General features: G+C 45.1%; 1 protein-coding gene across 1 annotated transcript in view; it reads right to left on the bottom strand.

Moving 5' to 3' along the window:
• The window catches only part of LOC135491736 (conserved oligomeric Golgi complex subunit 5-like), a 123,946-nt gene that overhangs the window by 64,290 nt on the left and 45,027 nt on the right, over positions 1 to 14,629 (bottom strand). The window contains exons 10-11 of the mRNA XM_064777838.1: positions 10,225 to 10,324; positions 3,083 to 3,193 (exon numbers count right to left, since the gene is read on the bottom strand). Of these exons, the coding sequence (XP_064633908.1) occupies positions 3,083 to 3,193; positions 10,225 to 10,324 (211 nt within the window). The remainder of the gene's footprint in view (positions 1 to 3,082; positions 3,194 to 10,224; positions 10,325 to 14,629) is intronic.

Below are 14,629 nucleotides of genomic sequence, written 5' to 3'. Positions count from 1 at the left end.
AATATAATATGAAAGTGCGTGACCAGTTATTCAGGAAAGCTAAGAAAGGTATGATTTATCAGACTTTAAACGTGTCAGAAATCATGTAATCAATATGATTCGATCAGCAAAGCGTAATTTCAATGATTCTGTAATTGAGGGTATTAATGAAAAAGAGGCGAGTGATAAAGATTGGTGGAGGGTTGTTGGTTCTGTCATGACCAATGGTCATAAAAAGTCCAAACATATACCTGTAATTAGAAATGTGAATGACGATGTAATTTTTGATGACGAGGAGAAGGCAAATGTAATGAATGACTTTTTTGTATCAATTTCCACGGTGAACGATGATAATTTATTGTTGCCTGAACCCGTTTTACCTCCAGAGGTAGATATTTTGTCTTCTTTTGTAATAACGGAAAAGGATGTACTGGATCAAATCAAGTTACTAAATGTTAAAAAGGCGTATGGGCCTGATGGTATAAGTCCTTTGTTCTTGGTCAATGCTTCAGATTTACTTGCTCCACTGCTTGCCAGATTCTTTACATTGTGTCTTCAGAAAGGAAAGTTCCCGAATAAATGGAAAAGAGGTAATGTTATTCCAATATACAAGAAAGGTGATCCACAACAGGTTGGCAACTATAGGCCAGTTTCTTTACTATGTATTGGTAGTAAGATTTTTGAAAAGATTATATATAAACACCTCTTTAATCATGTATGCTCCAAAATTTCTGTTCACCAGTCAGGTTTTCTTCCCTCACATTCCACAGTTACTCAACTATTGGAATTAAGTCATAAAATTATCCAGGGTCTTGATGATAGAAATGAAGTTTTATGCACATTTTTCGATATATCAAAAGCATTCGATAGGGTATCCCACAAAGCATTTTGTATAAGATAAGATGTCTAGGAATTTCTGGTAATTTTATTGATCTGCTATCTGACTACTTGAATGGCAGGGAGCAACGTGTGGTTTTGAATGGTGCAGTATCATCTTGGCGTCTAGTTTCTGCAGGTGTTCCTCAGGGTTCCGCTTTAGGACCACTTCTTTTTCTTATTTTCATCAATGATATTTTTGAAAACATCGACGGCAATATGCGACTTTTCGCTGATGATACTTTGCAATTTTTAATATCTCAAGATCTCCCGAATCATTCTTATTTGATGCAAAGAGATATAAATCAATTATTTGCTTGGTCTCTTCGTTGGTGTGTCACTTATAATGCAACAAAAACAGAATTTATGCTTGTAAGTAGAAAAAATATTCCTTCCCAAATTCACTTGCACTTAAATGGGTAAAACTTGTCAGTTGTACCAAATCACAAACATTTAGGATTACTGATGGCGAGCACAGGCTCATATCATGCCCATGTTGAAGGTACAATGACAAAAACATTGAAACGTATTGGAATTTTTAGAAATCTAAAGTATAAAATCACCAGAAAAAATTTAGAAACTATTTATAATTCATTCATCCGCCCTATTATGGAGTATGATGATGTAATTTGGGATGGAATTTCTGATTATCAGGTTGATAGATTAGAAAAGATTCAGATAGATGCTCTTCGAATTATTACAGGTCTCACTGTTAGCTGTTCAAATCAAAAGTTGTATTTAGAATCAGGGTATACACCTCTCGCAATTAGACGTAAACTACATAGGCATGTTATGTTTTATAAAATGGTTCATGGGGAAACCCCGACGTATCTGTCAGATCTGCTCCCTCAGCGAGTTGGTGAAAATAATCGGTATAACCTCAGAAACCAGAATGATTTTGTACCCTACTTGTGTCACACTGAATCATATTATCACTCATTTTTCCCTGCAACTACAAGAGAATGGAATGAACTACCTTTGTATGTAAGAAATGCTCAATCTGTAGGTGTTTTTAAGAAATTACTTCAAGACATTTTGTTTACCACTAAGCCACCCTTATGGTTTTATTGTAGCAGTACGAGAGAGGGTAGTATTTTCCATAGTCGTTTACGGAACGGCTGCAGTGGTTTAAACCATCATTTATATGTTAATCATGTGATTGAAAATCCAAGTTGTCAATTTTGTCTGCTAAATGGGATTGAAGATTCTTTTCATTATTTCTTCGACTGTACTCGCTTTATTCAACAGCGATATGAATTGTTTCATGAACTCCATCTTCGATTCCCACCCCCCTTCATATTTACACTTCAAGATTTCCTCTTTGGTAGAGAGACACTGTCTCTGTCTGACAATAATTTTATATTCAAAAAAGTACAGAAGTTTATTGTAAAAACTAAACGCTTTTCACGAATTTGATTTTTCTTAAGGTGTTCTTAAGGTTCCACAGAAATTTTTCCTCTTTACGCTATGTTCTTTGTGCCGACATTCAAAACTGTAAAATTGTAGTTGTAGGGGGCATAGGATTTAAGCATTGTTTTGCTTTTTTATGTCCCCTTTTCCAAAAATGTATTTGTATTTTTCTATTTGTCTGAATAAAGATATATATATATAAAAAAAAAACATGTTTAATTACATTTGAGTTCCTGTTCCATGCAGATCATTGCCTTCAGTTGAGTAAAGAAGCATTTATTTTTGAAGCAGGAGCTTTGTTCTTTATGATGGTATATAGTTGTTGGAGAGGAATATTCGATAAGGGCATAGAATTCTGCTCTGAAATAGGAATATCTGTTGATTTTATGGTCCCAGGAAGTGGCGATACTATGTATAAAAACGTTACAATACATGCACACAGCAAACCCTCAAATTTTCACTGGCAATTTATTTCATAGATATTGCGAATAACTTTGATTCCCGAAAATAAAAATTGTGAAAGATTACTTTTTGATTGGATAAACTAAAAGAACTCATAAGCCGCCAAAATGAAAATTGCGAACATTTCAGAAATTTTTGTGCATTAAAAAAATAAAAGGCACATAATTGGTGGTTAACACTACCGCTTTCGGAATCATGCAATACAGCAGTGTCATGAGTCTGCATGACAATATAAGATGTAGGTGATGTAAGATTCATTGCTTCATTGTAACTGATGATCTCAATGCATGATGCAAACCCAGTATATTTTTAAGAGCACAATGAAAAAAAACTCTCAGTTCAATAAACTTTTTACCTTTGTTACAACCTGATGGAACTGGTACAGTGTGTTGACCACAGCAGCATTTCTTGTCTGTCCTGGTGTGGGTGGTCCAATGACTTGACTACCTTCACCATCAGTAGAAAGCTGGAACAAAAGAAAAAATGCATTAGCTTCGCTTTCCCATCAGCTGATCAATAACAGATCATGTGGAGTCTCAACATATGTGTACCCCAGTCTCTCTTGCAAAGCACAATGCACATGGCTCAAAATGAGCATGCTCTAACTCAAGTGAACGTTCGTCATGTCACCCAGCCGAGTTTTAAAGAAGACGTGTGTGCTATACTCGGGTGAGACCAACCAGGTTTTTCATTTCCTGTGGAAATGTCATTTTATTAGTTCATACCTACCCAGGTCAGACTTTTGCATGTGTACTCCATTCGGACACACCCGAGGAAGAAATAATCTATTTATAATAGAAATCTCTTAGCTAGTTTGCTTAGCTACACCTAGGCGGCGCCCCTATACAGCCTCTGCCTCGTGAGAGCCGCCATTCACTAGTACTTATTACTCGAGCACACCGAGTAAGTCCCGTTGCTGTGGGGACAGGCAGGGCGGGTAGTCTGACCTGGGTAGGTATGAACTAATAAAATGACATTTCCACAGGAAATGGAAATTTTATGTCGTTCATACTCTACCCAGGTCAGACTTTTGCATCGAATACCAACAACCAAAGGAAGGAGGGTAAACGGTGACTTACCATGTAGTGAAGTGAACTGTCTCCCAGCTGCGCAGCAGAACCCAACGGGTGAGACCAGGGGACCCAGAGAAAGAATGCTTGGGGGAGACCCGGGCTAGAGGTCAACAGGCCCTTTGACAACAAAGGGAAGCATAACTGGGAAAACCCATCCCCTCCTAGACGGGGACAAAACCACCTCAACACGGTATAAGCTCAGCACATATCGTCAAGAGACACAATTGTGGAAAAAAAAATTTTTTTTCTTTTTTTACAAGAAGGAGAGCACGCCCCAGAATAACCTGGAGCGGCCTCACTGATTAACTCTCAAAAGTCCTAGGCGGCTGAACCCTAGGACAGCTGGACGAGGCGAACGCGCAGGCCCGGCAAAAGTCTATAGAACAACCCCCCCCCTGCTTAAAAAGGAGGGAGGACAAGACAGCCAGCAGGAGAGAAAATCGACGAGTGGTCTAGGCAGGGAAACACCTAGACCACGTGCTGAGTGGCGACAATTGGACCAAGAGACAGCATACCGTCTGTTAACCTGGAACAATCGCGCATGTAATACTGGGAGAATGTAGAGTGAGAACTCCACGTAGCTGCATCTTAAACCTCGTTCAGCGCCACTCCCTTATACTCAGCCCACGAAGTAGAAATGGCCCGAATCTCGTGGGCCGTAATGGCGCCTAGGCGACGAAGCTCTGGAGAAACGAGTCTCATAGAATAGACCATCCGGATGGTGGCCACCAACCATCTGGAGACCCTGGCCGCAGCTATCTCCCTAGTAAACCCCTCTCTATAAGACAAAAAGAGGCGCTTCCTGCCTAGGCGAACAGCAGGCTCCTTAGTCTTATTAGAATAGAACTTCAATGCCCTAACAGGGCAGAGAGTTCTGTCCGGGAGGTCTCTAGAGACCGTAGCGGATAAAGAGGGGATAAAAACCGGGCGCCTGGAGGTGTGCGGCGCCTGGTTTTTAGCCAGAAAGCCTGGGACGAATTCTAGGACCGCGCCCCTCTCAGTGAAAGCCAATTTATCAAAGGCTAAAGCATGGAGCTCAGACCGCCGCTGTGCCGTGGCCAAAGCCACCAGGAAAACGGTCTTAAAGGTCAGATGTTTAAAATCTGCCTGATGCATGGGTTCAAATGGAAATTTCATGAGAGCCCTTAAGACCACCGAGAGGTCCCACTTGGGAGAGCTGAATGGAGCGAGGACGCTCCAAAGACATATTGCGAAGCAACGATGAAACAGCGTCATCCCAAGACGGTTGCCACGATTCAGTCAGCTTTAAGGTGACTGAAACGGCGGAGCGATAACCTTTCACTCCCTGAACCGAAAACTTCCGGACCAAGAATAGAAAATTCAAGAAGTCGCGGAAGTTGGGAAGAGAGGGAGCGACCGGAGAAACTCCGTGCTCCCGACACCAGTCTCGAAAGACAGCCCACTTGCTATCGTATGAATCAAGGGTAGACTGTCTCTGAGGTTGGGCGACTTTACGGATAACGTCTTCCGAAAAGCCTCTCTCTCGGAGGAAATACCCGACAGCCTCCAGGCGTGAAGCCTGTGAAAGAAGGGTCCTGATGATAGACCCGGCCGATCGGGTGATAAAGCAGACGGTCCCACGCCGGCAGGCGGCGGGGGTGATCCGTAAGCAGCTCCAGCAGAACCGGGAACCAGGCCTTGTTCGGCCAGCACGGTGCTATCAGACAAAGTCTGACCCGTGAACTGGCCACCTTGTTGAGAACCGGTAGCAACAGAGGGGTTGGCGGGTATGCATAAGCATTGAGGCCGTCCCAGGAGGCCGACAGGCTGTCCACTCCCAAGGCCTCCTCGTCCGGGAGGGGTGAATAGTACAGGGGGAACTTCTTGTTCAACTGAGTCGCAAACAAGTCCACGACCGGAGCATCCCACAGGGCCCCCACCTCACGATGGAGGGTCTACTCTGTCTGGACCAGACGGTCCGACCTGGAAAGGGCGTCGGCCAAGATATTTCTCTTGCCGGGGATGTGACGGGGAGGAGCTGGATATCCAAGCGGCGACAAAGCTGCAGGAGCTCCCAAGTGAGACGGCACAATGTGTCGGATCTCGTCCCCCCCTGTCTCCGAATTTTAGCGACCACCGTCGAATTGTCGGAGAAAAGAGAAACCCTGTGACCCCTCAGATGAGACGTGAAGGCCCTCACGGCCAGGATGACAGCCTGCATCTCGAGGATATTGATCGAGAGACGCGCATCCCCTTCTGACCACGTGCCCTTGGTGGTCAGGTCCCCTTCGTTCAAATGGGCGCCCCAACCATAAAGGGAGGCGTCAGTGAACAGGGACATCTGGGGCGACGGAGGGCTGAGCTGCACTCCGCGGAGGAGCTCCGTCTCCGAGCCCAAAAAACTCCACACCTCCCTCAGGAGAGACCCCGGGATAAATATCCGCTGGTCGAGGGAGTCCGTGAATGGACGCCAACTCGACAGCAGGAGGAGCTGGAGTGGGCGCATATACAGGCGGCCGAAAGGAACCTGGTCCGCTGCCGAATGGAGCAGCCCCAGCAGCGACAGAAACTGTCGGGCTGTGGCGCTGTCCTGACGGCGAAAAATCCCGACCAAGGACCGAATCTTGTGAATTCGGTCCGAAGGGGGGGGACATCAGGCCCTCTCGTTTGCGAAATCGCACCCCCACGAAGACATAATCCTGAGCTGCGTCCAGCTCGGATTTGTCCCAATTTAACAACCACCCTGCCTGTCCGGTTGTGACGAGCAGAAACTTTGCCTGCTTTCCCAGACGGCGATGAGCCTGGTGCCGTAGCAGCCAGTCGTCGAGATAGCAATGGAGCTTTAAGCCCATGGCGTGAAAAGGCGCGGCAAACGCCTTGACGACTGTTGTGAAAATCAGCGGAGCAGAAGCCAGGCCGAAAGGAAGGGCCTGAAACTGATAAACCTTTCCTTCGAAGAAAAAACGAAGGAAGGGCTGAAACTCTGGATGGACCGGGACGTGTAAATACGCGTCTCAGCCAACCAATCAAGATCGTTGTAGTATCCGGTTATCCTAAACAGCGTCCACCAGCGCCCACCAGCGTTCACCAGGTTTAAAGTCGGGTATAAAGTCATCAAAATAATATTTTGTGGCCAAAACGTAATACGTACACCATAAAAAATACATTTCCTAAAAATTTCATGCTTATTTCGTTTAAGACCATTAGATTTTACTTTGATGGTTTTAATGTATGTATGTGTTTAAACCTGGTGGACGCTGTTTAGTATGACCAGATTTGTTTACGTGACTGCACTTTTCCGCTAATAAAACAAGACGAAAGTCGTTGCAAAATCGTTCCGAATATCGGACAAGCATGCAAGAGCCACCAATTTCGTAAAATCGCTCCATTATCGCCTGGAGCGATTTTTGGGGCGAAATCGAAGAATTGGCGCGATTGTGGGCGAATTTCGCATCTGACATTCCGGCGATTTCATATTTTCGCCTCGCATTCGCCGGTCGATTTTCGGACAGATTTCGCAGGCGAAATACTGTAGGGTGAATTTCGCCGGCGAATATCGCGTGCGGAATTTGGACGTGATCCCTTAGCAGTCAGATCACTGGCATGCTGCAGGGACTGCTGGAGGGACATCGCGAGAATACGCTGTTGGTGACCCCCGTGCTGGTGACCCCCGCAAGAAGGTGCTGTATCCCTGAGAGCCGTATCCAACCATGTGGAGGCTCTAATCAGGGCCGGAGACGCGGGCAATTCCCGGAAAGCCCGGTCAGGGACCGCATCCGACTCCTGCTCGGAGGCGTCGCCGAACCAGTCGAACGGCACCTTACCGAGGGCGGGGTTGACCGTCGGGAGAGGACATGTGTCTTGTGGCACAAATTGCCGAACAAGAGCGCGCAAGTCCCGCATACCCGCGACAATGGCGGAGTCCTCACCCCCAGAGGGGGGGTCAGCCTGAGAAGCCGAAAAAGACTGTGAGTCGCTAAACTCACAGTCCATTTGCTGATGACTCAAATCAAAAGCCACCAGCCTCTCGGCCGGGCGAGCCGAGGACCTGTCATGGAGGTTGGAAGCCTCCATGCGGTCCGTCAGGCTCCTAAGCAACTGCCGTTGATCCTCCATGAGAGAGGAAGCAAGAGGCAGCGGCTCAGAGCTCAAATCGGACTCCTGTGGAGCAGACACGGGAGGGGGGAGGGGGGCATGCCTGACCGGCAGCCACACCCGTCAACCCCGACAGAGCAGGGTGGGGTCGGACCGGGGAAATAGTGGGTCTGATGGCACCCATAACGGGGGGGGGGGGGCACCAGGGCCCCTCGCCCGTGAATAGTGGTCGATCACCGACCCCCTGCCCACACCGGGCAGGACACCTCCGGGTGTGGTGAACGGCGGCAAAGACGGGAAGGTGAAAACCGGTCTTGCCCCGCCAGGGGGCGTCCGAAGAGACGACCGACTCACAGAGTGAGGGTCGGACGGACGAGCTCGCCCCAAAGCGAAGGGGTGGCGGATCCCCGGAGTGGCTGTGGACTCAACCGTGGCGCTGGCAGAGCCAGCTGCCGCCGGCAAGGGCAGCGGCCGCAACCCCGTCGCAAACCCCGGAGGGGGACGGGGGAGCACACCTGAAATAACAGGCGGCTCACCGGGGGCGATGCTGCTCACCAACCCATGACAGGAGGGGGCGTCGGCGGGGGGATCGGGACGTAAAACGTCCAGAGTCCCATCCGGAGCCCTGCCCCCTGGAAAGGGGGCAGGGCTAACCCTGGGGAGTGTCCCTGAATCAGGGTCACCAACACTCAAACCCAAGGCCTCCCCAGGGGGCACACCCCCAAAAGAGGGGTGCCCGGCCTGGGGGGAGGGGTCGGGAGGGGTCGAAACCCCCCCAAAGCCCCGTGGACCTCGCCGCTTAGCGGGGGTCCGTGAGGAGGGCGAGGGAGAGGGAGTCAAAGACCCCCTTCCCTTTGAGGGCCGTGCTCCTCTCCTCACCTTCTTCATCTTCTTGCCGGCGGTGCCGGGAGAAGAGGAAGGCATCCCGGGGGCGGAAAGGGTCCGGCCCAATGGGGGTGGAACTACCCGCACCCCGACACGGGGAAGAACCGGGCCGGGGACTATGAATCCCCGATACACCCGTAAACGGACCTCGGAAACCCGCCCTGAAGGGCAGGAGGTCCAAAACAAAGGGTGGAACACCCAAAGAAGAAAGAAAGGACGGCAATAACGATGTCATTACGCCAAAATTTCTAACAGAAAAACCACAAAAGTATAAAAACGAACGGTCACGTGACCAACAGCCCAGGAAAACGGAGGAAAAAATTTCTTGGGAGACGGCAGAAAAAGCACGCTCCAAAAGCAGAAATCGAGGGAGGATGGTAAAAGAACGATCTCACCCGTCTCCTAGAGATAATAAGCTTCCTGAAGGTGTCCCGGGGTGTCCTTCTCGAACGTAGGATCGACCAAAATTTGGCGAAAACAACGTAGAAAAACTCGGAACAGTGTGCAACAGTGTGCCGAGGAAGAAGTACTGGTGAATGGCGGCTCTCACGAGGCAGAGGCTGTATAGGGGTGCCGCCTAGGTGTAGCTAAGCGAACTAGCTAAGAGATTTCTATTATAAATAGATTATTTCTTCCTCGGGTGTGTCCGAATGGAGTACACATGCAAAAGTCTGACCTGGGTAGAGTATGAACGACATAAAATCCAATCAGTTCGAATACGTGACGTCACCATAGCCTCGGATCACTCTTGTGAAAATCAGAACAAAAAAACGCCTCAAAAGCTTCGAAATGATCAGAACTTTGAAAATCCTTTTGCAATGTTGAATGGAACGAATATAGTTTGATGGTATTTGGGTGTTGATTTTTGGTTTATTTCGTCGTTTTGCTAGACTACCTCAATAAATATATATCGGTGGAACAAAATAACAGATAACAGAAAATACCAGAACCTGAGTGATATCAATTTGGTCTCCAGAGACTGTCTGGGGACCATAATGCAAAGTCAACTCATCTTATACCGCTCACTGTCAGAAATGGGAGCCACGTACGTGCAATCCACAACAGTCAACACGCAGACACGGCATAGTCAACTCAAAAATCAAGTTAGGGGAGACTTACCAGAACTCAGTGAACGCAGTGACAGGTCATGTGAGGGGAGACTAAAGAACTCAATGAACCGGTGACATTTCAAGCGAGGGAAGACTTCTCAGTGAAATTAGAGACAGGTCAAGTAAGGGGAGACTTACCAGAACTCAGTGAACTCAGTGACAGGCCAAGTGAGGGGAGACTTACCAGAACTCATTGAACTCAGTGACAGGTCAAGTGAGGGGAGACTTACCAGAACTTTAGTGAAATATATTGTACACTAGTAGAGCACTTCAGTTTGTAGGCCTTATTATCTATCATCAATGCATTATCTAGTGTAGTAGCAGGTCAAGTGAGGGGAGATGAACCAAAACATCAAGGGCTGGAGGAAACTTACCAACTGTTCACACTTAACTGCGTAGAGTTGGACCGTTTTAGCCACATTCTTTGCCACAGTTATACTGAGATGTGTGTCCACGCTAGCTACATTTAATTCACTGAAAATGAAAAGAAGTAAAATACTTATTACACTACAGGGAGGGAGGGAGGGGGGCATTTTAACAAAAGACTAAAGACTAAAGTTGACAATTCATGCTGGGAATTCATGTTTTTATGGCGTATTATGCTGGGAAGATTGCGGTAGATATCAGACAGATTCAGTATGTACAAATATATGCGGGTGCTGGTGCATAAAGCACTAAAGACAAACTATGGACATGAAGTGGTTACCATAGCAACTTGTGATTATAGATTAAAGGGAACTGCCCGGGAAAAAAGGGGAGTTTTGCACGGCCCGGTCAAAACCTTAGGCGGGAATAAGGTTTCATTGATAAATATAAGGAGTTTCAAGGCCCCCAAATCACTTGTAAGGTTCAATAGATACTGGCCTTTCATTGGTTTACCGTTTGCGTATCATTTACATACTCTCATCTTGAAAAATATGACAATATTTACGATCACGTTATTGATTTTTGCAACATTTTCGGTAACGCGCCCCTTGCGGATCTGTAAGGTACCATTCGGATGCTTGAAAAATGCCTCGTCTCGTCGATTCGCTCGCGGATAAACGCATCAGGTTGACTGCAGCAACTTTTAATTGTTGGAGACAGAGAAGGAAGGAATATGATTATCAGTTTGATGAAAACTTTGCAAAGTTTCTTCTTGGGACTCGAAATCCATCCTAGTATTCTCTACATTTTCCATTTTCTCCTCTCTCAAACTCACTACTATCGCTATTGACTGCGTAACATACACTAACATTCTTTCGCTATCATTGCTAACTTCATTTACTAGAACACTGGCCTCTTTGTAGCCAATTATGTAACCCATAGTGGAAACACCTGACAGCGCCGCCCGGCATGATCCACGTGCTACTGGCATATTTATAACTCGTAGTAAATAAGGTTGTAAAAATATGCAAATGAGATGCCGTATATGGAAACCATGACGTCACTAAGCAGTTCTTATTTCTGCTACGGGTGACGCTGTTGCTTGCTTCTGGAGGCGCTATTCAACCTCTTTAACAGACGTGAGAAATATTCATTACATTTCCCTGCCCTTGATGATTTTTCCGTGAGGACTCCCCCCTCCCCCCCCCCGTTTGAGCCCTTTCGGTGGGACAATTTTATCAATATTGCCTAGGGATTATGAGGGATTAGCTGTTCAGTTCGTGTATCTTGGGAATATTTCCTCCCCACTAAAGATGTAAAAGATGAAATAGTGCAGCATCGCTTTTGGGAATGAGAGTTCACCAGCAAATAAATAGCTCTTTTAAATTTTAAAATTGACTGAAGAATAATGATTTTAAAGCTATAAAAGTAAGGCATTTTTGTCGTGTTCTCATTTTTGTCTTGTTCTCATCGTTTGATGAAGCGCTGCAGCTTTGCCGATCGGTTAGCGTACCACCTCCTCGGGCAAGATGCAGTGTTTTGCGCATCCAGACTGATCACTCAAACGCATTCAGTTGCGGTGCGCAGCTGTTACTGAAGAACAGAAAATATTCGTGGCATGTAATTTTCGCGAATGCCTCACGTTGGACATATTATTCGCGGCAAAATATTTTCGCAAGTGAAGAATTTTTTTCCAAGAAAATTTAAACTGTTTATTTTGACTCTAGCTCTAAGCGTATGTGGACTGTAGTGTAAAATTTCCCCTACTTACCATAATATGAGCAATTAGTAAGCAAAAGTTATTTTAGTTAGGTGTAATTATAACAGGTGCTAATTGGGCGGGGTATACACATAGGCCTTCGTTGGGCCAAGCTGTATGCAGTACGTGCCTTTGTGAAAACATGGCAACAATGACATGGATTTCAAGCTAAAAGCAAGAGATTTTTGCGGCAGAGTATTTTTGCGAGCCGGACCAACTTGCAAAGTTCGCGAAAATATTCTGCACACAAAGTTTTTCCGATCTACAGTATATAGTGCACAATATTTTGGAACTGTGAAATTAAAATCATTTGTGAAATTTACAGTGTTCAATACTTTAAATGGAATTCCAAATGCTCTGGAATAGTGGATTTACCAAGAAGGCTCCATAATCCAAAAATTAAATGTCATCGATTTTTTAAAGAGAATCACATGTCAACTATGTGTTGCTATGTAGACCAATTTACAATGGCCGTTGGTTGCGCTTTATTGCAGAATAGGTTTGAGAAATTTTGTCAGGACTCCATGACTTTTCAAGCTCTCCATTTGTAGGTTATGCAAAGAGAGTGTTCACAAATCCTCCTTTTTTTGTAAAATGAGACATTTCAATACTATAATTATTCAAGTTCGCACAAACCCAATCATTAGTCAGTCAAAGTTTCAACAAAATTAGCCCAAATACAAAGCATCCTCAGAATAAAGTTTCTGACATTTCACTAGTTTTTGTGAAAGTGGGGTTCAAAAAACAATTTTTTCTTCGAAGATAAATGATCTCTTGGCAAAATAGCATATATATATTCTTGTTTAGGCAATCAAAGTCATCAATCTGGCAGTGAGTTTCAACAATTTAGGCAAGACTTCGGCCAATATTGAAACACTATATTTTGCAGATTAATGCAAAGAGAGAGCTTACAAATCGTCTTTTTTTGTAAGATACGACATTTCACTGCAAAAACTGCTCATATATTCATGTTGTCACAGACCTAATTATCAGTTTGTCAAAGGTCTAACAAAATTGGTCAAAATATAAAGCGTCCTAAGAACAAAATAACTTGTACAATCTTTGTAAAATTTTTGTTCATCAAAGTCCCTATTTTCAAAAATCAACCATGTTTCCAGTTAGAGTAGTCCTAGCTACACTGAACAATGATATATATATAGCATAGTACATATTCTGGTAATTAACCTCTACCTAGAGTGACACAGACTGCATTGTTATCTGGAGGGAAGATAGAATAAAATCCGAATCGGGATCAAGTGCTCTAGAATTAGAAACGTAATGTTCTAAAATACCTGGATTTACAGTGTAAATGCACTATGCGCAAACGAAGCCTCGTTTTGAAGACAGCGGTTAACCATAACCGCCTGGGTTGGTGCAAAATGTGGAAGCTGTCAAAAAGCACTTAAAAAAACCACATTTTTTGTTGTTTAATTTGAGATATTTTAGATTATAAATTGATACCTCACTGTCGATATTGATTGACGTACCAAAACCATGTGTACCAAGTTTTCAGTTCATAGCCACAGTGGTTAAATGAAATGGCCAGGGCCATTGTGCTCACCTCATGTGGAGGAAAGATGGATAAAGAGCATTGTATTGTGTCATGTAGTGTTAGGTTTGATGTAGGTCCAAGCAATTACAATTTCCCCAAAATGGCCAATTTACAGTACATTCGACCTCTGTGACCTTGAAAAGTAGGTCAAATCAAAGAAGACCCGGGTGACACATTGAATGGTTGTTAGAATTAGATGTACCTATGATATAAAATTGGTGCCAATCGGGCAAGTCATTACTAGGAATAATGGCATTTTGAAGTATTTAGAATTTGGCCCCCTCCCTGGAGGCCAAACGGCAGATCAGATCGCACCAAACTTCGGTACCTGAGATCACCTGACCAAGGGGTACATGTGTACTTAATTTGTGATCAATAGTCATTGCAGTTAAGAAACGTGCCATAGTTACGGCCTGACAGCGAATTTACGCCATTTGACCTCTGTGACCTTGACAAGAAGGTCAAATTAAAAACCTGTGTGACATATACTGTATGGTGGTTAGATGTACCCATGATATCAAATTGGTGGCAATCGGGCAAGAAGTTAAGGAATAATCACATTTTTAAGGTTTTTGGATTTTGCCCCCTGGTGGTCAAGTGGTGAATCATATTGGACCAAACTTCAGTCCCTGAGATCACCTGACTAAGGGGTAAATGTGTACCAAATTTGGTATCAATAGTCATTGCAGTTTAGAAACGTGCCATCGTTACATCCAAACGGCCAATTTACACCATTTGACCTCTGTGACCTTGAAAAGGAGGTCAAATCAAAAACCCGGAGGATATATGATGCACCTTTGCTAGAAGTACCTACCATATTTTTTTCAAAATTTCCCGACTACTATTAAGGGAGATATTGCATATTTTCACTTTTAACGTTTGGCCCCCTGGTGGCCAAACCATGAAACGAATCGGACCGAAACTTGGTCTCCAAGGTGTCATTACATAAGGGTACATGTGTACCAAGTTTCAACTCAATAGCTCTAACAGTTACGAAACGTGCCCTGCTAACGGACGACGGACGACGACGGACGACGACGACGACGACGACGACGACGACGACGACGACGACGACGACGACGACGACGACGGACGACGGACG

Source organism: Lineus longissimus, chromosome 7, assembly GCF_910592395.1.
Source record: "Lineus longissimus chromosome 7, tnLinLong1.2, whole genome shotgun sequence".
In the NCBI taxonomy this organism is placed as follows: Eukaryota; Metazoa; Nemertea; class Pilidiophora; order Heteronemertea; family Lineidae; genus Lineus; species Lineus longissimus.
Note: the sequence above shows the minus strand (reverse complement) of the source record. Positions and strands in the feature narration are given on the sequence as shown.